General features: G+C 40.6%; 1 protein-coding gene across 1 annotated transcript in view; it reads right to left on the reverse strand.

Moving 5' to 3' along the window:
• The window catches only part of ADAMTS20 (ADAM metallopeptidase with thrombospondin type 1 motif 20), a 96971-nt gene extending 81830 nt beyond the window's left edge, over positions 1–15141 (reverse strand). The window contains exons 1-3 of the mRNA XM_049814260.1: positions 14959–15141; positions 14296–14642; positions 1108–1270 (exon numbers count right to left, since the gene is read on the reverse strand). Of these exons, the coding sequence (XP_049670217.1) occupies positions 1108–1270; positions 14296–14642; positions 14959–15049 (601 nt within the window). The 5' untranslated portion in view covers positions 15050–15141. The remainder of the gene's footprint in view (positions 1–1107; positions 1271–14295; positions 14643–14958) is intronic.
• Positions 15142–25695: the final 10554 nt, after the last annotated feature.

Here is a 25695-nt window from a genome sequence, read left to right on the forward strand (position 1 = left end):
TTGTGTTTTCTTTGAAGCCAAATAAACAAAGCCCGTATGCTTCTATCAAAAGCAAAAGGAAAGCATTTATGCTACTAGGCTTAAAAAAATGTTTTCAACACAATGAAAAATATTTTTAAAATGGCACTAGTATAACAGTAAATGTTAAGAAGTGCATTGCTCAGGCAGGATCTTCAAAGGCTTCTACATCATTATATCCCAAACCAGATGGTATCTCAGTGTTTAGAATTAGTCTATGGATACCTACAATTTCAAATAAATCCTTTCTAATCATGCTCGTTTGTCTAGTTTTTGTACTTTGATTATAGCTGCAGGTGCCTTTCCCACATTATACTATTTTCTGACTACAAAGATACATGCTTAACTATGAAAAACAAGTACTGAAAGTTTTCTGCCCTACTAAAACACATGTTACTTTACAGCACAGTGCTTTCTACTCACTGCTTCATGGTACTAATAAAGCTTTTTTGTCCTTCATAGTCACTATCACTGCATACATGCTTGCTCTTAAGTTACTTTGCTTAATGATTAACCTATATACTGTGAATCTATGGAAGTACAACCATACACTTGTCACATATGCTAATAGTATGCTTGTGAATTACTCCAGTTCTTTTAAATAAAACTAAATTTTATGAATAAGTAGTATGAATAAATTATTAAAATACTTATAAGGACAAAAAAAATCTACATTAATGGGTAATATTAGAAACTTCCATTATTAAGGAAGACAGGTATCCTGTATTATCTGTTAGACTTGCAGTAAAGTCATTCTTTGGTGAACATAAACAATTCCTGTTGATCTACTCTTTAAATGTTTACATATCAGACAACATAGGTGAAAAAGTAAATGCACAGAGACATTCTTGCAATGTCATGATTTTTTTTTTTACTTGCACATTTTGTCCTACATTTGAATTAGCCACTGGCAAAAAAAAAAAAAAAAAAAGAAATGGCTGCCAAGCCTACATGAAAGAAATGTGTAGGTTCTAATGGAACAATCTGGAGATAAATATTATTTATGAACATTAAATCTTGCTTTTTTTTTTATAAAAACAACATCTGACATTTGAAAAAGCCACATTGAAACTTAAAGTATGACTATACCTGAAACTTCACAAGGTTTATGGGATTTCTGATACGTTTTTTTAAGTTCTTCATGCCTGTATATAAGATGTGGTTTGTTATGCTCATCTTCATGTTCACCTCCATCAGCTTTCATGAGAGGTTCTAAAAAATATTCACCGTCATGTGCCTTAAAGGTGCCCATCTGAAAGTAAGAGAAGTAGTTGATTTATTTTCTACTAAAATACTGCTATAAAAATAATTTTCATTGAAATAAACTATGTATGATAATATTTTGAAATTAATGGAAGTAAATTTGCACAAAAGACAGTAAGCTGCAGTGGAAGCTGGAGATGGAAGCTTGAAGGTAATGCAAAGAAGTTTGCTTTCAGAGACTTGTCCTACCAAATAATTGATAACAGACCACCTTGCATATGAACTATGTATCTAGTAATTACTAGACAGAGTTAATGAAACAAAGGAGATCACAAAAGTAAAGAGAATCCAGGTGTAACCAAGCAGGACCCACTGGTAACTGTCTAAAGGGGAACAGAGGCCATCAAGAAATTCAGGATTTGAGTGTTGTCCAAATTCTAGACTGATTTGTTGCCTTCTGTCCTTTACATGATTTATATAATATTTTTCTTTTAAGATTGCAATTTGCCCACAGATTAGAAACAGTGTTAGCCTGATATTCTTTTTAAAGACTTTGAAATGAATTCCAGGAATTTAAAGTTGACTGTTTCATTAATGCATTTTTCTCCTCAATTCCCTCCCCCCCCCCCCCCCCCCCCCCCCCATAGTGGGCACACATGGGTAACTATGTAATGGGAACCAAAGGAACTTGATTACTAACAAAAGCACTGGCACATATACAATGAAAAAGAACAAACATTAAGCTCCTTTCCCCTACCCCCCTCACACCATAATCCATTCAATTACAAAATCCTAAAACAGAGTCTCTTCTCTCTCACTGCATTTCTAATAAAATACATAGTTTCCTATGGCTTAAATACCTTATTTCAAGAGACTATGAGAAAGAAAAACTATGTAAGAATTTCATCAAATTATTTTCAGACTTTTTGGCAACTTCCTCACTTCAGCCGATTAAGCACCTAGAGTGAGCAGGTGCACTGCATCCTGTTAACTGTTTTGCCATATTAGTGAGGCATGTTGACCAATAAGAGAATAGTGATAAACTACATAATATGGTCTAAGAGATTAAGTGTTCATGTCAGCCTTGAAACTCAGGGTTATAGAAAGAGTTGCAGAGCAAGATACACAAGAAGAGAAGAAAGAATAGGGTTTTTTCAAGCAACCTACAAGTAGTCTTAAAATCTGCTGCAGACTACCTTAGTGCCCAGGGTATTGTGCTGGAATTATAATACCCCCTTGAATTTGGGATCCTTCTAAGCAGTTATGACTTTTCTACATTTAAAAGTCTGTTAGGCTTCAGGCATATGTCAGACTACCTGTAATCTTGCCTGACACATAGCATACATATCATCCAAAATTTACAGTTACTGTAAACCCACTGTGGTTGGATCCTCTGCATCACCTTTGTTGCGGAATGAAAAAAGACACAGCTGAGCAGTATTTTCCTTTCAAGATCGCTTAATCTAACTCACAGAAACACTTCCCCCCCACACACTTTAAATTCTTTGCAAGTAGTCTTCATGCTGGATGTTCAGTTCAGCCTTCTCACACCCAGTGTTTCCAGGGCACATGATTTGTAGAGGATGGCAGGTCAAGTGTACTGAGAATGCTATGTGCCTCCCTGGAAAGGGCCTCATGAAAACAGATATGCCACAGCTTGTCAGTTAGTCCTAAGTAGGTGCAACCTTCTGGGCAAAATGACAGGGACAGAGAAGAAGAGCCTGTCACTCAGGGACAGCAACAACAACTGATGCTAAGATTCATGTTAATGTTTATTATGTAAATTATTAAAGTTCCAATTACTAAAACATGAAAGTTTGACCCCATACTATCTGTGAACACTAACATGCTAATTAATTCTTCTCTCCTGACATACCATAAACCCTATTTCAAGATAAGAGACATTTAAAATGTTACTTTAGATTTAAGCAAAAACATTTTTGCTACTGCTTTACTCCACACATACATTTTACTTCCCTCCTACTCCTTCTAATAGCTAGAGCAGATATTCTGTATTTGCTTCTTCAATGGCTTTTCCAACTAATAGGCTTTCAGATTTTATAAAAAACCAGTTTCAGCTACAACAAACATATCAATTATGAGAATAATAGCACAGAACTATTAAGGAAAGAGTTTGTGCTACATTTTAAACTAAACTCATCTTCCAGAATATCAGATTTCCACTGGAAGAGCTGAACTGCAAGAACAAGGCTATCTTTTTCTACCATTTCACACTCAAAAAAAAAATCAGTAATACTAATGCTTTTGAGTGAGTCTGATCACTTCGAAAATTCCACTCAGACTCCTGACCCCATACTCAGACAACCAAGTGCTACCACAGGAAAAATCCTATCTAGGAATTCAAAACTATATTTATGCATGCATTATCCTACCCAGTGGATTGGGAAGAGTCAACATGAGGCATCATGACTGATCTAAGTCAATTTAGGATTGCTGGTACTCTGAAAAAGCTATTCCTGCCTTGCTCCTCCTCTAGGTGTGCACTCCCACACTAAGCACTAGCAATGGAAGTCATGTACCCTGTGTACCAACTCCTCTGTGCAGCTAAAAATCTATGCGTCCTACCAAAGAAAGGTATTTTTAAACTGAAATAGTAAGGGTAACCTGGAATGCAGAGCCATTTTTCCTGGCAAAAAAGCAACTTTGTATCAGCAACAGCTTACTGTAAAACCAGTCCATCAGGCAACTCAGAATGGAGCTCCAAAGCCTGCACATCAAGCTGAACCTAACAATGAATACACAATAGAAAATGCCTGGCAGCATCTGTGGCACAACTTTCATTACAGTCTTAAGTATCTCAGTCAAAACTGATACATGTATCTTAACTGAAATCCAGAAACCTGTGCTGAAAAACAAGACACTGCAGTCATCTAGGGAAGAGAAGAAAAAAAAAAGGCAGGCAATTCTCCCTCTTTTAAAAGATACTCAGAAGTAGCAGTTACTGTGCTCATCTTCACAGTAAATGATTAGATAAATTACCTAGTAAGCAAAAGAATGAAATCTTCTTCGTTATACCCAAGAAAATAGAAAACAAACCACAAACTTATAGCCCAAAGAGTTAGGACAGACAGCTGGAAGGGAAGAATCCTATATTATGTTTCATGACCTCAGAATTACTCTTAGCTTTTTGTTTTAAATCAAAAGATTAATACAATAAAGCAGAATAGTGTCCTTAAGACTGGAGATTCTACCTTTCCAGATACTTGGGCTAACTATTTTAGAAAAATGGAGCCAGGCCTCCTCTCACTTGCTCACTCTCTGGCCCACTGATTCTTGCACTGTATCCCAGGATCAACTGTCTGTTTAGATATGGAAGAAACAGCTGATCAAAAATCTGTAGTGCAACAAACTTTCATTCTTTTCTCAATGAATTCTCTCCTCTTCAACAATGTATAAGTAAACAATTACTATCACTGACTAGTTAGAAAGACCTCCCACTGGTAGTCTATGATAAATTTTTTGCACATCCCCTATCTAAGTTAAGAACTTATTATATTGTACATGAGAAAGAGCAAAGGATAAGAGATGTAAACAGTGCTGTATCTTAAGAAGGGTATGTGATTTGTCATTTAAAACCCAAGCAGACATTGAGCTTGAAGCCACCAATTCCAATCCTTCAAATTCTCTACAAAGAATAAAGATGGAGTTTGATTAGCTACACACAGTTATCTCCTCATTTTCCTAACACATAGGTCTACAAAAATTCAGCCACCAGCTACACCGTCTGCTTTATAGTCCTTCATTCATTAAAGTGATACTTAACCCGGTGACAGACTCTGCTGATACAAATGGAGTTATTACTGCGTGTTAGGCGCACAAGCAAAAGGGCTGTGAGATCCAAATGAAAATCCAAATGAAAAATACTTTTGGTAAAACCAAATAAAGCAAAGTCACTTAGATGTACAGAGGCAGGTTGCTGAAACAGGAGCCCAAGCATATGCAGGAAATGAAATCAGAAAAGAACTGGATTTACTTACCATCTACAGATGCCTCTCAAATCATATAACAAGAAATCTGCCTGAAACATTCTATTTCTGTTCTCGGATAGAGAGGTAAAAGTACATTTAAAAGATCTCTTCAGTAGAAGTAGAGTACAAAATTGAAAACAGTCTCTTGCACATCATAAATAAGTGGTCTAAAGAGGGAGTGCTACCCAGGACTATGCATATGCATGGATTTGAGGAAATTTATGAGAAAACCCACATGAGGAAGATAATTTATTTCTTGGATTTAAAATACTCTGGATGAGTTAGACACTTTATATTAAATCAAGGTTCAATGGATCAACACAGCTACTCACTATATATGGTATGTCTTGGTGGTTTAAAGTGGCTTAAAACTGTACAGTCTTAATCAATGTATTTGCTCTATTCCAAGAGTAGTAGAAATAAATATTGCAGAAGTTATGGTTAAAGTATGTATCATGCCCATATACAAATTACATCCTTGTGTATAATGGCAACTTTGTAGAACACATGGAAAACATAAGGGATATATAGCAGGTTTCAGAAACGTGGAATTAATATGTCCAACAGCAAAATTGGAAAGATTTCAGAAAAATGCTAAAAGAACAACTGAAGTTCTGGAAAACGTGACTCTAAACTGGCAGACTCCCTCCCAGGTAAGCTCCACTCCTGTGCTCAAGTATTTTTCATGCCCTCATGGTATGGCTTCTTAACTCAAAAACCTGCAAGTAGTTTATAGCAAGAGTACTTTCATGGTCCAAGTAAATTACAAAATCCCTTCCTTTTATATTATTCTCTTCCCTACCTCCTCTCCCTCCTCCTTGCGTTAATTCAAAGCTCTTCTGAATCATGTGAGAAGCCCTCCACCTTTTTCTTCCTGCTCCACTGTTACAATGTTTTCTAATGAAAGACTAAAGAAGCATAGCTTAATTAGTTCACTGAAGAAAAAAGTATTAGAGGTTATCTGATCATGGTACCCTGCCAACATCTGGAAAAAAGTATTTCTACTAGAAGATAATTCAGCTAGAAACACAACCAGAGGTAGTGGTTGCAAGCTAATGTATTAATTAAAACTAGAGCTAATATAATAGAAATAAGAAAATAGTAATAAAATAATAAATAATACACCAGCTAAAAATAATTAGTAAATAATACACCAGCTAAAAATAATTAGTAAATAATACACCAGCTAAGCAGCAGGGAAGAAATATCTGGCAATAAGCGTTTTCTGGTGGAAGCCCTTTTTAGAAGTGATTGAAAGCAACATTATATTTGAAGTTCTTAGAGAGAAATAAAATAAAATGGTAAAAGCTTATTATAGGGAAAAACCTTTTGTCGTAAGTTTAACTATGGTCAACTACATCTCCTTACAAATTCTGTGATGTTAATTCATGAGCAGATCATAATCACACCTTGACAGAACTGATGAGGCATCTACCTATGCTCGTAAGTGTCCCAGTCCAGAAAGGCACCTAATCACTAGTTAAATAAAATTATGTAATTCCAGATTGGAATTGAATTCCATGTAGACTCCTAAAGGCATCTTACCCATTTGTATGTTTAGATCACAGCTGATCTAATCATACTGATAACCGTAGCACTGGATCCAGAGTCCTCAATGCCAAGTTACTTTCACTCAGGAACACACACACACACACACAGAAAAAGATATTTCCCTTTTGCATAATGCATAGGGGAAAAGACATTCTTGCAGAAAGTGTAAAACCTGGCACTAGGTACCCTGAACATCACTTTGTAAGTCTATTCTAGACAAGAAAGTCTGGCTGAAACCTGGTAAAAATGGTATTCCAGGAGTTCCTAAATACAATTTGTAGCCGCAACAGACTGGCTACATAGCACAGAACTTGAGAGAATGTTAGAATAACAAAGACAGCTGGAAAGAACAGGGTTCATGGCAATTAACAAGATTCACTGGAGTGGAAGGAAGAGGGCACAGTGGTTTATTTATTTTTACCTTTATATACAATTCACAGTGAACAAGCTAGACAAGTCAATCAGAAATTATGCACAACAGCTTTTTTTCATAGATATATATACATGGAGATTTCATTATGGTAAAGCGGCTATTCTGCAATACTTATTGAAACTGCTGAAACAAAATGTATATGTACATAAAAAGAGTTTTTTGTCTGGTTGGGTTTTTCTGGGAGGGAGGGGGTGGTTGGCTTTGATTTTTGGTTTCTCAGGGGTTTGTTTTCAACACATAAATAAACTATCAAGCTAAGCATTCCCATAGAACACAGACCTATGGGTTCCATTCGCTTAATCTTAGAGGAAACTCCATCATATAACCTTGTCTGTCTCAGTAAACATCAAGCAAATTTACATTTGCAACTTATCTCTGTTTAAAGAGAACTTCCTAGCTTTGATGTTTTTAAGTCCACGCAGAACCACCTTTTTCTCTCACTGGGAGATGAATAGCTCCATAAAGTCCTTTCAACCTCATACGCACCATCAGGTGGTTATCACTCAAGTACACGTAAGGTATGGCTAGATTTTCACCCGTTTCAGTCAACCACACAGTAAGCTACCTTGAGTACTTTTGTCAATATGTGTATACCCAGAGGATATGACCTGTTCTCACAGTGTCTGACTTTGCTACCATAACCCTGCCATTTTCTACATGAGGGTACGTCTGAAACTGACTAACAACTGAGACTATTGCAGATACGTTATCTCATGTGGGAAGCTTATCTATTCCCCAAGAGTACAAAGTTTCCCGAGATCCATGACGGCTAACTGTTGACTGCCACCTGGGGCTGGAAGCATTAACTTAAGACCAGAAAAAAAAAAAAAAAGCACCAATTTGCACACTACTTCAGTAACTTAGCTCACCTAGTGACAGCAAAGAGCCATTATGTTGTGTCCTCTCTCCTCCCGTGACAGTCCTATCACTCATGTTCATGCACAGTACCTTCTGTGTACTTCCTGGAAGTTTAATGAACATGCTCATATATAAATAAAAGTAAATCCAACCTCCTGTGGCTGCCCACAGCTTTCCAGCAAATCCACCTGTGTCATATAAATGCAAAGTGATAAAAGAGAGATTGTGGATCTTCTATAAAGGCAGCAGTTCAGAACAGGCTGCAGCCATCAGAACAATTTATCTGGCAAACAGAATGCGCTGAAGCAGCCACCCGGGAAGAAGGCTACCAGACACAGGATGTGGGCAAAAGGCAGGCCAGCGATGGCTGAGCACCCTTGACGTAAAACATTACGTAGGCATTCCCAGGCTGTTTAAAGGGCAACTCATGCAGAATTGCTGCTGAAAAGGTAGACACATACTCAGATCCTACTGTTTCCCACAGACATTTTCTGTGACAGACCTTCAGCTGCACAATTCACAACCCCAGGTATTTTCTCAGTTTACAGTTGCAATTGCCACCTGTATTTGCTGATCTGTACTGGTCCAGGTGTAAAAGCATAGCATCTGTGGAAATATTTTCAGGAAAAGCAGAGATGTAAAGAGCTTGGAGGAAATGTACTGGGGATGTTTCAGGTTTTTGTAACAGCTGCAGGGGTGACCTATGCTGTCTTACTATTTTATAACAAATTCTGTGATGAATAGTGATTTTGCCAAGGCAGACAAGCAGAAATTGACTCTGGGATACAGGATCATATTCAAGTAAATTCAAGTGTTATGGTCCACTCTCAGATGTATGTGAAGACATCTAGTGTCTACACGTAGGAAAACAAAGCTAAAACCAGACAAGATAGCAATAGTAAAAGATACATGAGAACACATCAAGGAAAAGCTAAGAGGAAAACAAACCAAAGTAAATGAGATAAAAACTGTAAATGAAATTAAGTCAAGAGCAAAAGAATAAATAATCAGAGAAGCAAGCAGCAAAACGAAAGATTAAATTAAAAATTCAAATGAAGCAATCAAGTACAAAAATATTTATCTAGACCTTTTCAAAGTAGAGAAGGTAGAGTTCAGTCTATTTCCTGATCCTTTTTTGTTCTCTTTAGCTATAAAAACAACAGACAAAAAGAAAGAACATTTTATCTTTTCCTTGCAAAGTCAATCCTTGTACTTGAAACCATTTTATGCTGGTAAGAGATAGAACAGGTGCACAGGGTGATAATGGAAGCACTAATTTTTTGACTGTTGTATTGCAGAGATTCAGAGCTGGAGTCTCACCTTGTATGCCTATATGACAAGTGAAACCAGAACTATTAAGTGGAAGTCATCACGTCAACCAGTCACCAGCAATAAGACTTAGTTTGTCCAAACAAGAATTGTTTGACTTTTCAATATGCTTTTTTTTCCCCAGCTTATGATGGAATCTCTACACTAAGATAAAAATCTATAAAAAGTATTATGTGGCTTATGGATGCTCACAGGTTTATAAATGCGACCTGAATGCGGAAGGCTAATCTGCTTTTCAGACGTAGAAAGTAACTTTTTTGAAGTGACAGCCCATAAGTTAAAGCATTAAGTTATGTCAAGGTAAGCATATCTTCCAGTTACAAGTGTTAAAGCTTTCTTTGGAAAACCAATGTAGCTTAACTCATTGAAGTTATTAGTACTAAGCCAAAAACAAAACTGAGGCGCAAATATCTAGAGTCTGTTACCTGCACTATATCTGCACAAGAAACTAGACGATGGCTATGCTAGCAGTAGCACGTTTTGGTTTGGCTTAGTTTTTTGTGTGTTTTTTAACCAAACAATTAAAAATTACATTTCATTGAGATAAATTCCAGGACTGCCTACTTTTCCTTAAAAGGAACCACTGCACTCATCCACAGTAGCAGAATTGTTTTCAAAATCTCTCAGAAAGGTGATCCGCTGACCCGTATTAATAAAAAAAATAAACACAACCTCTTGTACTGAGGAAATTCTGAAGATCCACACTTAGGTTCATATTCCTGCCATCCTCCAGACAAAAGTAAGCGTAATGTGCAGTAAAGGAGTGTTACCAAGGAGCTTCCTTGAGCTCCTGTGAAAGGAATTTGTCACACAGGCTTGTTACACTCCAGAAGCTACATTAGAACAAAGCAGCCCTGCCTTCCTGGACTGTGGAAAGCTGATAGCTAGCAAATCCATGCAAGAAAAGATTCACGTGTACTTTCCTACTCCTAAATTCTGCCAGCCAGAGAACATGTGAAGTTGCTTTATACACAAGAGACTGTACACCCAAGAAGATGTATGTTTCTCCTTTCTTGCTCCTCCCTCTCTCACAGTACAGTCACATTAAACGCCTTTGGCACCTAGGCATCCTCCCAGCTCACAAGAACTGGTTTTAACTATCCTCAGCATCGGTCAACACGTTCCTGACCTCTAAGAAATAACACCAAGCTTCTCAAAGGACTAAAACCCCTGTTTTTATAGCATTCATTCAGGACTAAATTAAAAAAAAGCTCCTTTCTTCAGGCAGGGGCCTGCTATGAATTGAAGGCTCGTTCAAGCTATAAATGGTGATAGCTCCCTTATTTCAAGATACTTTATTCACTGGTATTTGCTCCTCCTGTTTGTGAATAAACTTGTAAACCATATGTTCTCAAAAGTTAAATGATTTCTTAATTTTTTTTTTTGTACCTCTTTGATTTTGCTGTCTGGATAACATTTGAGAGGTCTCTTTAGTCTACATGCATCCAGGGACGTCCTCAGCAGATCTTGCTTCCCATGTTTGTAGGAAGCTGTAATTGACTAAAGCAGTAAAAGAGACGTAGAACTTAGGAAAATAAAATTAAATAAAGCACAAAATTTCAAAAATTACTCTAAAGATGCCTGTACATGATCAGATGTTCAACTAGGCACCCAGCCCATCACTTCAAATGACCTTCTGCCTTTGATGGCATCCCAAACTTCCCTAATTACACACTCCCTCCTTGCAATTACTACAGACTCCCTGCTGACCTTCTAACCTCCCTTTGCCATTTGCATCCCTGAACCCAGGGCATGGTCTGAAATGTAACACAACAAAACTGCATACAGGGTGTCAGGAGCCATTAAGCAATGCTCCGTGGGTACTCTGGGTTGTACATGCTCTTGGCACACTCGGAAAAGGGCTTAACTGAGGGTGAAAAGAGGAAGCAGAGCTTGAGGGGGAGAACACACTCAACTTGAGAATGCAAAAAAAAGAAAAGAAGGAACTTGGGAAGCAGGAGTAGAGCTGTGAATGAAGGCAGTGCAGAGCTCGGGAATAGATGCCTACAGGATAAAGTGAACACAAGTACCTGGTTCAACTTCAGATCACTCAGGCACATCTTCAGAGCAATTTTTAAAATTCCATTTTTAAATTTCCTGTACCTTTTAATCTAAGTCCAAGTCCTTTTTGCCTCCCTAGCTTTTACAGCATTGGTCTACAGCAATTGTCTTACATATGCAAATCTGGAAGATAAAGTTATACCTAATAGTTCAATCCAATCTCTTCTATTTTGATTTCCATACACCCAGCTCAAGTTCAGCTTTTGGGAAAACAGATCCTGCGAAGAGAAGGGATTCTACTTAAAATAAATATAACACAGGGCTACCGAGTCACTAGTCTGGTTTCTACTGTCTCACTCATGATAAGTAGTATCTTACCTCAGCAGCAGTCCCACTTAAATCTTTGCATGTATTCATGAAACGTGGTACCGTTCAATAAAATAGCAATAACTGACTAGCTTATTTTTGCAGGTACATCTGTTGAATGCACAAAGCCATGAAATTCTAAAAACCTTGAGAAAAAATATCTTTTTACTAACTTTTGAGGGTACCCCACCTGGGAGTCAGGAATGCATTCAGGGACGACAAGATCTCACAGGAAAATTCCACCTGGCCTCTATCTCCCTCCTTTCACATCCGTTATTCTCTCGACTCCAGAAGTTGTCTCCCCTGGCAGTCACATGGGGAGTGTAACATTTACTTCGAATTCATGAGGACGAGGAAGAACATTAGGCTAAAAGTTCTGAGTCAGGGTGAAGGATACTCTGTGCACATACAGGCAACCAGCTGGCTATGACTAGCTCTTCATCCCCACACAATCCCTCCCTGGGGAACTATAGGCATGTCCCACAAAAGCTGCACCAGCACCCATGGAGGGCTCTGCTTCCTCGTCTGAAAACCTCACCAGCTTCATTAGTCAGTGGAAAGCAGCCACAGTGCTGGGTATGCTACAGACCCTCCGCAAGGCTGTGTCTGCCTGGGCAAAAGGTGAAATGAGCAGGGAGAGAAGGTCCTGAGAGCACCAGGATGGCAAGGGCTTTGCTGGTAGCTCAGACTAGGCACTCTGGCAGGCAGGCAATGACAGAGGACATCAAATCCAGCCAGAAACTGCAGTGAAAGTTCACAAGGCTCATCTAGAAGAGGCAAAGGCACTCGGGGATTTCTAAGTGGAAGCATACGTGATGCAGACTGTAATGTATCAGTGAAGCAGAGAGAGAGACAAGAGAAGTGAGACATTCAAATTACTACAGAGAAGAGGATCTTGTGCTGAAGAGTTTGAGAACTGCTAAGTAACAGGTAGTTGAGACAACTTTTAAGTGCAGTAGGTACACATTTTTCAGAAAAAATATTTTCAGCACATGTGGTCCCTTCAAGTAATGAAAAGTGACGGTTTGCAGGGACAGAATTAAAACAGGCAACTAAAGTTATGAAAAGTGAAGGTTTTAAAACTTCTCATATTTATTCCCTATGAAGTATGACACTATTCTTAATGCCACGGTATATGAGCATCTACTAGAACATGAAACATGGAAAAAAACCCCAAGGTATTTGTGATTCCTCCTCTCTCCTACTCTCTCTGTGAGTTAGGGCAACATATCAGGGCATTTGGTGTGGGCTTGAGTTGGTTTTGGGTAATGCAGACGAGAACCAATGATAGCTGTTTGTATAGCAAGATATATAGGCAAAACTTTGATGAATACAAAGTTATTGTTTTCAAATGCTTGCTTCTCCAGTAATTTCCAAGGACTACCCCAAGCCTACAGAACTCAACCCAAAGACAAGGTGGCATATACACAAATGGCCAAGAATAAGCATGAGACAAGAGAGGCGTCTCAAGCGCCAGTTATTTCTGATCCTCTTTTCCATCATGTGTATCACCTTTTAATACGCATTACACCCTCCTGCACGCATCCAGCCAACTCCATTCTATTTTCTATAGGCTACTAGAAAGAGACTAGAATATGAAGTTGGATTTTTTTTCCATTTCCAAAAATAAAAGTCCTGCACCTTCACTTTCCTGAGCGGCTGCCAAAAAACATGGAACACCCTCAACTTAAATTTGCAGTAGTATTTACAACATTGTATTTTTATAGTGTGCATGTCACATACTTGTCCTTAGCATTTCAATAAACAGCGCTGGGGTAAAGCACTAGGTATTGGTCATCTTGTTTCTAGACACAAAACTATGAAATTTAGCAGCACAGTACACCAGTTTTGATAGACAGTTACACAATACTATTGCTTCATTATCCCTTTGGAAGACATAAGGAATGCTATCAAGGGATAAGTAAAGAATGTGTATCCATTAAGTTTCGATTTCTTTGCTCATTTCATTTCTCAAGAAGCGTTTTATAGACACGCTCCCGCTGAAGTTAGTAGAAAGCTTCCCATTCACTTCTAACAGAAACATGATTAGAGAGCACTGCTGCACGCCTATTAGAACATGACACACCTCTACAGCACTGCTGAAAGCAGCACAAGAGAAATATCAACGCTAGTTCTTCTCTCATCATTTCAAGCACCATTATTCCTCACTCATAACCACACAGTACCTATAAAGCGACAAACACATAACCGATGCCAACTAACAGCATCATTTTACCAAAACAATAGCTTACTGTGTTTCTGAGGCATGTTTTTTCCGCCGTTATAATGCTCTTGGTGTCAGGAGTTACATCAACCAAATCTATTACAGGCCAGCCATAGATCCTTTGAAAGCAGCATTTGTATATCCCTCCAAAAGAGTATCATCATGACTGCAAACTGCGGATGCCAAGACATTTCATGACCAACTACTTGGAACGATGCCCAAAAATTTCCAGCTCAGCTCTGCAGCGAAGGCATCCCACTACATTTCTTTCAGGGAGGAGAAGAATATGAATGGAGACAGGAGGCAGTAACCAACATGCTTACCAAGCCACCACAGATGCTGAAGACAGCCATGTGCGTCTCCTGCGCGTTGACATGCCCACGGTAGAAACAGTGGCGCAAATCAGGGGAGGGCTGCTCCTGCGGGGCCCCTACGTGCACCACAGCGTACCGAGCAGCAAGGAAGCCCGCATCGGCGCTCAGGTTGAGCTGGAAGACCTGCCCGTACGCAGTGAGCTGGTAATGCGTTCGGAAAGCAGCAGGCTCCAGTGGTGCCTCCAAGCTCCTCTTCCTCCTGCTGAAGTGACGCGTGTGAGGGAACGCTTCTCCGAATTCATTCACCCGGACGGGCGTGACAATTTCGTACGAGGAGAGCCGCTTCACTAAGGTCTCTGCAACAGAAAGCCAAAAGAGACTCAGCCTGACCCAACAGCACGGCGGTAAACCTCCACCCAAACGGCTCCCGGCACGTCACTCGTGGCACTAGCCAGGTGTCCAGTGACAGCAGCGGGACTGGGAAGGGGGGGGGGGGAACGGGACAGGACGGGCCACCCTGCCTCCAGACCCCGCTCCGGTCGCTGCTCCCCCACACACCCCCCACCGCGAGGAAACGCTCCCTCCTCCTCCTCCTCCTCCTCCCCGCCCGCAGGGCCGGGACCCCCCCACCACCCCCGGGGCGGTCTCCGCCCTTTGTTACCGCTTGTTTACCTTGTCCCGGGTGGAAGCGGACTCCCCGCGACTGGGTGAGGAGCAGGGAGAGGGGGCACAGCAGACCCGCCAGCCACCTCGCCACCCGCATGGCTCGCTCCGCGGCGGGCGTGCCCGCAGCGCCCCCCGGGGCCGCTGCCTCAGCAGCCGCCGGCCGCCTGGGCCGGCCCCGCACCCCGCGGCTCCTCCATGCTTCTCCCCCGCTCCACGCACACACCCCCCCCAGTCCCTCCTCGCTGTCCCGCCGCCTCCGCGGCTCCCCTCACGCCCGCGCTCCCTTCTCCTCACAGCCCCTCACGCCCGCGCTCCCTTCTCCTCACAGCCCCTCACGCCCGCGCTCCCCCAGCTCCCTCGCCGCCGCCGGGGTGGGCGAGGGCGGCCCTTCTTCCTCCTCCTCCTCCGCCTCCCTCTGCCCCTAGACCCCCGCCGCCGGCGGGGAGGCGAGGAGAAGGCTGCCCGGCTGCCTTCAGGCGGTGGCCATCGCCGGACCCGCACTTCTTCAAAGCGGACCCTCGGGGCGGGAGGGGGAGCCCGGCCCGCCCCCGGGGCAGGAGCTGCCCAATGGCGGAGGGCGGCCGCCCCGCCTCCCCTCTCAGGCGTCGACCCGCCCGGGCCGGTCCCTCAGCACCCGCCGGGGCGGGAAGGGATGGCCCCGGTCGTGTGTGGGTTCCCCACGTCCTCTGGCATGAGAGGCCGAGAGAGGTGTCAGCGAAGACAAACCCGGGGCTTTTGAGAAGGCTGGCGGGGCCGGGCTCGCCCTGAGAGGGGCAGAGGCAGCGCTGTGAAGGTCGAGGGTGTCCCCTCAGGGAGGGTCAGCGTCGCCCGCCGCCACCTTCCCCTCAGGGCGTTTCCACACGCAGCTCCGCAGGCAGGAGGTGTCTGGAAGGCAGAGTCCGACACACCCCACGGTGTCGAAGTCTTCTGTTTTAACACCAGGTCGTCATCCCCCCCGCTTAGATTACTCCCTCCAGGAAAAGTCTGCATAAAACTCCTCGTACCAGCGTTCAGGTGCGTCCCTCACATGGAGCCTGGGCATAACCAGCCATACTGAAAACAGGTTGTCGGGAGGCCGTGCTCCCGCAATGGCTGTACGAGGGCAGTGGTTCCTTTTCAGGAAAAGTAGGCAGCTTCTTTCGTTTTAATGAAATATAATCTTTAGTTGTTTGGTCCTCAAATCTAGCTGTGATTAAACCTACACCGTCGGGGGCGGGGGGGCGGGAGCGGCGGGACTCTAGCCTTGAACTAAAAATTTCCCAAGTTGGAGAATCCACTTAGTTGATGACTAATCACTGTTAAAGATGGGGGAATCGTCTTCAGCATCATCTATCTAAATGAAAATATCTACAATGCAGATACCTATGGTGAGACAGGTTTCTACGCTGGATGGGGGTCTAGTCACTACAGGCAGTGAGATCTGTCTATTCAGCCACCAATGCTCTCCAGAAAACGTGCAATGTACATACAACTTTTTTTTTTTTTTCCTCAAAATATACCTTTTGTCGCCTCTATTAAAAGCTTTGTCTCAATCTTTTCTTGTCTGCTTCAACAAAAAGAAAGTCAGATAAAGGGTTTAAACAGTCATTTATAATCTCGGCAAGTACTGCATTCAGTGCGTTTGTTCGTTGGTACGCTGGTGGCCAAGATAGCATGAACAACTTCAGAACTGATCACCTGCTTATTGTATGGCTGGAGGGAACAGAGTGCACAGGGGGAACTGAGCTCATCCAGCCTCTTCCTCCGTTCTCACTGGGGTACAAGAAGAGCCAGTGACCGCTCTGTCAAAGGCAAAATGGCCTCAGGGATGGCCTTTGAGCTCAAAGTGCCTTTTATGTCTTAAGGCTGTTTTGTGATCCAACTCACCTGTTATTTTAGGAGTCTTGTGATGTAGAAGCAGAGTTGGGGGACATGTTTCCTTCTCCTGAAATGAGGGAATGAGCTGATCAGGCTTTGAATGAGGGTGAGTAGTGCTGGAAGAACCTTCACTGCTAGAGTAAAGTCAGATATCCCCTGTCAGAGTCCAGGATTGTAGAAGGGATGTCTGGATTGTTCCAAAACATATTGGTATCCAGCATAATCCTGAGAATACTGAGTCTCATTGGGAATACTGAGTTGTCATCTTGATTACTCTGAAGATAGCAGCTCTCAGATGCATATTAAATGGTTTTCTCTACGTGGGTCACTGATAAGCACTGCCATGTGACAAGAAACAAATATTGGAAATCTGAAGACTTCAGTGAAGTGAGAACAAACAGAAAGCCTATGTCTCCGAATATCCAAGTAATCCAACAAGAAGCAAGAATTCCAAATTTTAAACTGCATACACTGGAGAAGACTGAACATGACATGTAAACAAAACTCCCGTTCTGAGCATTGGGTGTTGAGAAAGAATAGGAGGTGAGTGGAGAGAGCTCCATCCTCACCGTCACAGGACCATGAAGGTCCTGAAGGCTCGTTTCAGTACACCAAGATGTCCCGTTGCAGAAAACTAACACATGGGGTGCTCACATAGTAGTAGAGGAGTTTCAAGGATGAATGCTTCAATTGTGCTAACTGTTGTAAAATGCATGAACAACGGGAAGAGATTAAATTGAGAGGAGCAATTGTTGCACATGCCTGAGACTTCTCCAGCAAATGAGAATTTGCCCCTTTTTTGAATCTCACTCGTTGAAACAGCAATCAGAATGAAGCAAGTTATCTCCTTCCTTAGTCACCTTAAACTGTTGTCAGTGATGAACTAAATGGGCACTATTTCATTAAGCGTAAGCAAATACTCTCTGATTATGATGTGATGTTTCACTTGTTTATGATTTGCAAAATTATTTTTTCTAAAAATGAACAGAAGCATGAAGCATCAGGGAAGTCAAAGTTCAGTGTTCTCACTTCAAGCATGAAGCTTTGTTGTAGCCCACTTCGAAGCAAATCTAAGCAGATGAGACAGTTTTTTAACAACTTATGTATGCATTTATGTATGTATTTCCAATGTTTTAGAGAAGGCAACGTTTACTTCAAAATGTGAATATTTTAAAAACAATACGTTTACTTTTCTTAAATCTCATTTTAATGTGCTTAACTTTCCCTGTATTATCCATTGGAATGGAACACCAGCACTTCTATAGTAAACATTGAAGGTCCATCTCTGTCTAAAGATTGACTGTTTAGAGCAATTTAAAATTGACAACATTTGTTTAGATTGCCAGTGTTGTTCCAGTAGCTCCTGGCAGTGCCGTGGGACTAGTGATCAAAATCCAGTGCCAACTGAGCCAATTTTTTTGATCCTTTTTTTCAAATTTTCATCCTAAACAAAAAGTAAACTTCCAAACGTGAATCTGGTGATTCAGGCAGTGTCAGGCATTCAATTCAAACACCTTTTTGTACTTAGCAGCCACTATGCTTTCAGAAATGACTGAAGCTGTGCAGGTATTAGGCACAAGTCTGATTTTCAAATGCAAGATAGGTTAGTGTGCAGGAGCAAAGGAGAGCAAGAGGGTTTTTAAAGGCAGTTCTAGTAGTATTCATGTTACCTGAATGGCTTTGGGCAATAAGCTGCGGTCATTCAACCTGACCTCTAACCATATGGCATCAGTCTGAATCTTGTGAGGTGTAAATATAACCCTGCATATCAAAGGAAGGGGTACATTTCTATTATGAAGAAATAGAAGTACATCAGAAAATTCAGAAAGCATGGAAATAGTATGTTTGCTACAACTTTAACAGGTAGAAGGGTGGAGACAGGCACAAGGAAGAAACAAAGCTGGAGAATTATGGAAGCTGTCTAAAGGAGCAAAACTGCAAAAATACATAACGAAACATTAAAAATAAAAATTCAAATGAGGGGTCCAGCACTGGAACAAGGACACAGAGAGGCTGTGCGGTCTCCATCCTTGTAGATACTCAAAACTCAACTGGACAAGGAAGCCCTGAGCAACCTGGACTAACTTTGAAATTAGCCCTGCTTCGGGCAGGAAGTTGGCCTGGATGACGTTCAGAGGTTCTTTCCAGCCCAGATCATTCTATGATTCTATGAAACAAAGAAAAAAAGATTCCTGGAGAAAGACAAAGAGACCAAAGTGGAGAGGAAGAAGAGAATCATTAGACCTACTATAAGAACAGAGATGTAGAGGGGAAAATCTCAGGAGAAAATAGTCTTAGGCTACAAAGAAAGAGAAGAGGAAGAAAGAAGAAGCAACTGAGAATATTTGATAAGATTTTTCAAGGCTAGAAGATAGACTGGTAAAGCTTCAGCTAAGGCAGTGGAACTATGCTGCTTTACATCTGCAAATGCAGACCTCAGTGATGTAATGTATTCTGACTTCATTAAATCTGCGTTGACATTAAAGCTTGCTATTGAACAGTTGCCTTCAAAATGCCTCCTACATTAGTGAAATAAATCCATCTATTTACACTGTTTATTCTTTTCACTCATCTCTTTCAGCGGATATGTTTGGAATGAAGTATGCTGTGCCAATTACTTTGCAAGTGAATGAAATACAAGGATATTCTGTGCTCACTGAAACCACTTGCCTTCCTTGGGGTTTCGCTGGGACTGCATGGACAAACTGAATTGCAATTATGTCACGATTATTCAAATATTTGTATTGTACACTTAACATGCTGCAGTAGATAAGGCTTACCAGATAAAAGAGTAGGATTTGTAAACATGCACATTGAGTAGTTAATGAATTTCTTCCTTGGGTCCAGTACAACCTGCCACAGATTAGCTATTAAATCCTTTAACTTCTTTTTGCCTCTATTTTTTTAAAGTCGTCTTTTGTAAGTGGTTTTGACTGAAAATCACAAAGTGGAAAATAGTAGCAGTATAAAAGTCAGTTGTTAGAAAAGGCAAAGGCAACATTTAAGTAAGTAAAATTGTTATAAAAAGTAAGACTTATGAATGAATTTGATTTGGAAAAGGAGACTATATAAAGTATATCTTTTACTTCCTTATTATTCTATCTTGGCATTTTTCTGTCTTGTGGAATACAATTTAAATCAATCCTTCAGGCTTTTTATTTAGTGTTCTTATCAGAACACTAAACCCATTGCACAAATCTGCCCAGTTTGCAGTCACTTCTCTTATTCATCCCCTTGTGTGATGTTTATCCTCAGAAGTCCCAGAGGCTATATTTGTACGGTATATATAAATATACACCATGGAGCCACCATCTAGCCATGAAACCTCCACAAGTACACAAGGACAACATATATGTTGCAGTGAAATATAAATTTATTGTCGCTGACACGAGTAAAACAGAGGCTAAATGACCATAGGGTCCAGATAAAGGGCACTTAAAATTACCACTGGTCAAGTATGAAGTAAAAAACCCCAACCCACACTGGATAGCACAGTTCTAAGATCTTCTCTAGTCTTGAGAGCAGGTTGAGAAGGTCTGGAAGCATTGGAGTAGCATATAAAGAAGGGGGAAGGTGTGAGGACAGCAGGGATGCTCTCGGGTGAGCCAGGAAGTCAACCCTGGCATGGTCTCGTCCACCCTCACTGGGTGGATCTCGAGTGGACCGTCCCTTCAGCCAGCCTGGTCACTCCGGAGGGAGACCAGGGGCACGTCAGTGTGTGTGCGGTGCCGATGCTGAGGAGACCAGGGCACAGGGGAGCCATTCAGGGTGACCCTGTAGGTGAACCCATGAAGGCACAGAATTTAAAGGGAGTGAAATCAATGACATTTTATAGAAACCAGTAGAAATCGGTAGGTGTTTTGAACCATATTATAAATGGATTCAACAGTTCGATATAATAAACTTCTTCATTCTTAGGCTGATTCAAAAGCTCTTCTGAAAAAAAAAAAGTGGGTTTTTTTACTACAGTATGTTTACATGTATGCTACTATCTGCATTCACACTAGGTTTTGAACAATGGTGACTTACTCTAAGGTTAATGTCTGCACCTTTACTCTTCCCTTAATCAGTGGTAACTGAAAGTTCTGAAAGTTCATTACTTTTATATTATTTAACATGAAGTCTTTTGCCAGGTTTTATCCTGTGAAATACTAGGACACTTACATAGAGACTGAAAGGTACTGTATACCATACCATGTAATTGGAACTTGTTTCCCTTAGTTTTTATTGAGATCCTACATTATTTTGCATATGAATAATTTTGCAGTATTGTCTATGAAATACTAACCTCCTGCCAAAAAGTATTATTTGCAATTAAATATATGCCAGGCAGTCATAGCTACTAATTTAAGAAGCCTATGATTGATTAAAGTGATCTCTTTGTGTTACAAGTGAAGACAGGCACTTTGATATCATTACAAATCCCCTGGGAAGGAAAGCGAAGAGGCATATGTTGGCTACAAGGTATTACACCCAGCGTTGTGCAAGCGCCGTGGATGTACCGGGGCTCAGCGTCCCAGGACGGAAGCTGGCAGACTGCTCTGTGCTTTCTGCTAACTCCGGGGCAGGAATCCCGCTCTGAACTTCACCCCGTCTTCATGCTCCATCAGCACAGTGCACCTGTTCTATCAGCCGGGGAAATTTCAGCTTTCAAGGGGAGGCAAGTGTAGGTCACCCCATACTCTTAGAGAAGAATGCACAAGAAATGCCCCCTCTAACCTGAGATGTACAAGTGACCCCATACAAATCATTCAGAAAAGTAAGAATTACTGTACTGTGAAGACAAAGGCATGTGCACTGACTCTGCCAAAAACACAAGCTTTTTTTTTTTTTTTTTTTTAAAGACAGAAGCACACTGCAGCTGTTACTTTGGCTCGAGAGAAAGTATTCCTTACAGTGAAGAGACATAGCGCCCAATTCATTTCTCATATCAACCCTGCTAGTTATGCCAGGGATAATTTGGCTCACATAGCACTCTCCTAGCTACCAGCCTTTTCCAGAGTCCCACTCTGGGTAGTACCCTAAAATTAGCCCACAAGAGAATATAAATTTAACATCCCAAGACACAACCAGCAGTCATCAAATGCGAGCATCAAATTGTTAATAGCAAGTGAAATGGTTCCTAACTGTGCTAACTCAAATCTGTGTTTACCCAGTGGTATCCTGTGCCATTCAGAAATGGTAGCTTTAGCAGGAATTAAACTCCTCAAAACCAGAAATTTGTATTAAAGTTTATGACCATAGGAGTGAGCTGCACAAAGGCTACATGGATAGAGAGGCATCTGAACCTCATTCACTCTGCTAGGTGTGGCTCTATCGTGTGACAAAAAATTTCTTAGAGCACAACACTAGTGTCATGAGACATCCTCATATCACAGTGTTGTGTTTCAGAGGAGGTGTGAGCTTGTTTTTCACTAATTCTACTGATCTGACATTATAGTCATATTATACGAATGCAGGAACATCACAAATTCATGGATCTTTGTAGTATCTCACTGGGCAAGATATTCTCATTCTTTATTAGAATACCATTCATATATTAGAATTCATAACTCTGACTATGCAATTGCTGAAGACAAAAGGAGAGTGAAATCGCGTACAGCATTAACAGGCTGTTCCTGGAAAGAGTATATGCTTCATGTCTTGCAAGAAACTTCTAGGAAAAGAGTTGTCAGCTCTCTGCCAGCTGATAGTCACTGAATTAGCATACCAGAAGCTACCAGCTTCGTGCTGGTTTTTTGAATACATGATTTTTTAATCTTCCCCCATATACTACTTTCCCCAGCTGGGAGACTCACAAGAAAAATTCCAGACTGACCACCAAGGCAAAGGATGAATGAGGGCTTCCATGGCAAAGCAATACAAAGCCGTATGTAAAACACTATGTTTATTGTATCAGGCCTATATAAGTTCAACAATCAAAGTTACGGGTGGAGGAACCCTGAGCTTTTTTTCAGTGTTTTTTTCTTTGATAAATCATATATTATTTTGATCCAGTTTATATAATTCTAAGTAACTTACCAAAATTAATTCATTGCAGTTATATTTGCAACCTGTTTTGGAATCCATTGTTCTGTAAGTCTTGGAAATGTTGTAACTCCATCTTTACTAAATCTAAAAGATTATCTCCTGATGGCTGGATTGTACATGCTGACTTTGCAGAAAGTAGTGATGCCCTAACTGGACTAATCGATTACATCTTCAAGGAGACTACAGAGAAATTACTATTTTGATAAATAAATCCAAAGTCAGTAGATGATTTTGGCTGAATTTAGTTTTAGATTTACAAAACTAATGAAGGAGGAGAGTTGTTTTATCCCAGCCAGCAGTTACAGAATTCATTAAGGGGAAACCCCATGTTTAATCCTATTTCTTCCAAAGGAGATTTGATCTTGTGTTTCTGTTAGCTGTTAAGTAGAGTAAGCTGGGCATGCTTGTAACCCATTTTCTTGATGACGTTCTGCGATATATTACATACTTTCCATTTCCCTAGTGGAAAATCTGTTACAGTATAGCAGTAAGATCAGCTTTCTGTTGCATGGTTTCATATCTCATTAAGGCAGCAACAGAAAATAAACTAAAGGATCCCACATCATTCTTGCTGAGGTCTCTAAGTCGGCGTTACTGGGCAGAACTTCTTTCCTTATCACTGGAGTAATTTCCTCTGGTTTACTTTTGGCAGCTTGAAATAAATAGCATCAAGGTGGAAGCTCTTCCAGTTCTCTCTTTTACATTCTCTCATCAAGAACTTTGGGGAAAAATTACTTACTTAGGTCTGAACAAAGGAACTAAAATAAAAAAATTTGTCAGCCACTGAACAAAAAGGTAGTAACTTTATATAGCACCAAGCAGGACCCAAAAATATATGCCTTGAATATTTATGGTCCTGAACAGCTTTGAAGATCAGACTGCTGAATGGTCACCAAGTGTACTCAATTACAAATTGTTGTGGGGGTTTGGTATAGAAGTACAAGGATACTTCCTTTGGTGCATCCAAAACTGATTTAATAGGAGCTTACAGTATTTCCCTGAGATGCCACTGTTCCACTTCATGTAAAACTTATAAAGTCACTTCCAGCAAGTGAGAGGTGCGAAACCAAGGCATTTGGCTAAAACCAGTATTGAGAGGGAGTGTTTGTGCTTTCTGTAACCTAGGATACAAACTTTAATGTTACTAGCAAAATCCAAATAACTATTATTGACAATCCTAAGACTTTCCTGCCAAGCAAAGGGTGTTGAGTTGTAGACCCTGTTTGCTAAGCCTTGAAGCAAAATCATCAGGTAATTTGATTTAAGACCCTGGAGAGTCACAGAATGGACAATATTTGAATAATAGTACTTTAAATAAAAGTACTTTGAATTTGAGCCACTTTCATCCCCTCTTTTTTCTTCCTAACCTCTTTCCTTCTTCTTTTAAACATTTTCATTTCTAAACCTAGAGAAATATTAAGCTTCCGTACTCAATAATGCATTTGTTACTAAAGAATGAGAAACCCCCAGTTCCACTATAATTTTAACATTAGTCTCCCACACATCCGTAATGAGAAGCTCTTTCACAATAATAAGTACTTTTATTCAATGCTTAATAAAAATTTAAGACTGTTCCCTACTCACAGAATTATCTAGAGGCCTGAAAGGGACTTCAGTAGCATGCAGTCCTCTTATGGGGAAATGTACTTTGCTCACATGCACACTTGCTCCTGAAAACTGCTGCTACAAAGCATGGAACTACAGATAAATGTAAATAGTGAGTTACCTGTAAATTAGCCATTCTTTAAGACTGGCCACATCAAACCAGTGCTCGCAGGGAAAAATGACACATGGCTCTGTCACGTCTGCATTCCCGTGAAACTGTTCAGGCAAAAAGAGTGGTTACGGTAATTTCTGAATGGCTACCTGTTTCTGTTTCTAGAAGACATGGACAGTCTACATCCTAATTTATACATAATGAGTTTTTATTATTACAGATATTATGCCATCCTTCATGGCTTGGCATCTTATTGCCAGTTAACCCTATGCAAAACAAGTACAAATTGTGTAAAAAAAGTAAAAGATCTAAAGTAAATTCAGTATTTGCATTTGGTAGGGAACCAAACTAAGTTATGAGTAAGGAAAGCATAATTCTTAAAACCCAAGTCATCAGATTCTGGATTTTTTTAATTCATAATTGCAGCATTTGAACTAGCTAAAATTAGCAGAATATTCCCAGGGAAGCCCCTAGATTAAAATACAGGTTACAGAAACAGTTACAATCTTCTTACCAGTATGTAAAAACATCAGCTGAATTCCAGCTCTGTTCCATACAGCAGGTGGTAGAAGGAAATAATCTGATACAATGATCCCAAGTTAGCAGGTGGTGGCATCAGTCAGGCTTTTCATAAAAAGCAAATCAGCCTCATCAGAAAGATTAACACGAAGTAGAGAAAAACACTATTCCTCCTTAACATCCATTTTAGTGAGTCATCTCACAAATAATTTAACTAGTAATGGTCACTAAAAATATGTGAGGGAGCCATCTTAATTCATAAGGTTAAGTCACTATATGTATCAGTGTTGTTTGCTTACTTTCCTTAGGGTTTTTTTTAATATCTAATCTATAACTTGCTCTTTAAAATGAATGTAAAGATACTGTCAACTGTCCATTAGCCCGTGATCCTTCTCTCATTAGACTTAGTGGATCTGTGTGTGCACACCATCTGTGCCCGCAAATTTCTCTGCTCTCAGATTGCCATGAGTGACCGTGCTGGTTACTCTCCTCTTCCTACATGCATTGCTCTCCATGCACTGCAATAAGAAAATGTTGCTTTAAAATATGCAATCATATTTCTTTGATGAAGTAATGTCATGTGCTCTGTTATTCCCCTTTTGTAAACAGGATTTTCATTT

The sequence above is a fragment of the Accipiter gentilis genome, chromosome 11, assembly GCF_929443795.1.
Source record: "Accipiter gentilis chromosome 11, bAccGen1.1, whole genome shotgun sequence".
NCBI lineage: Eukaryota > Metazoa > Chordata > Aves > Accipitriformes > Accipitridae > Astur > Astur gentilis.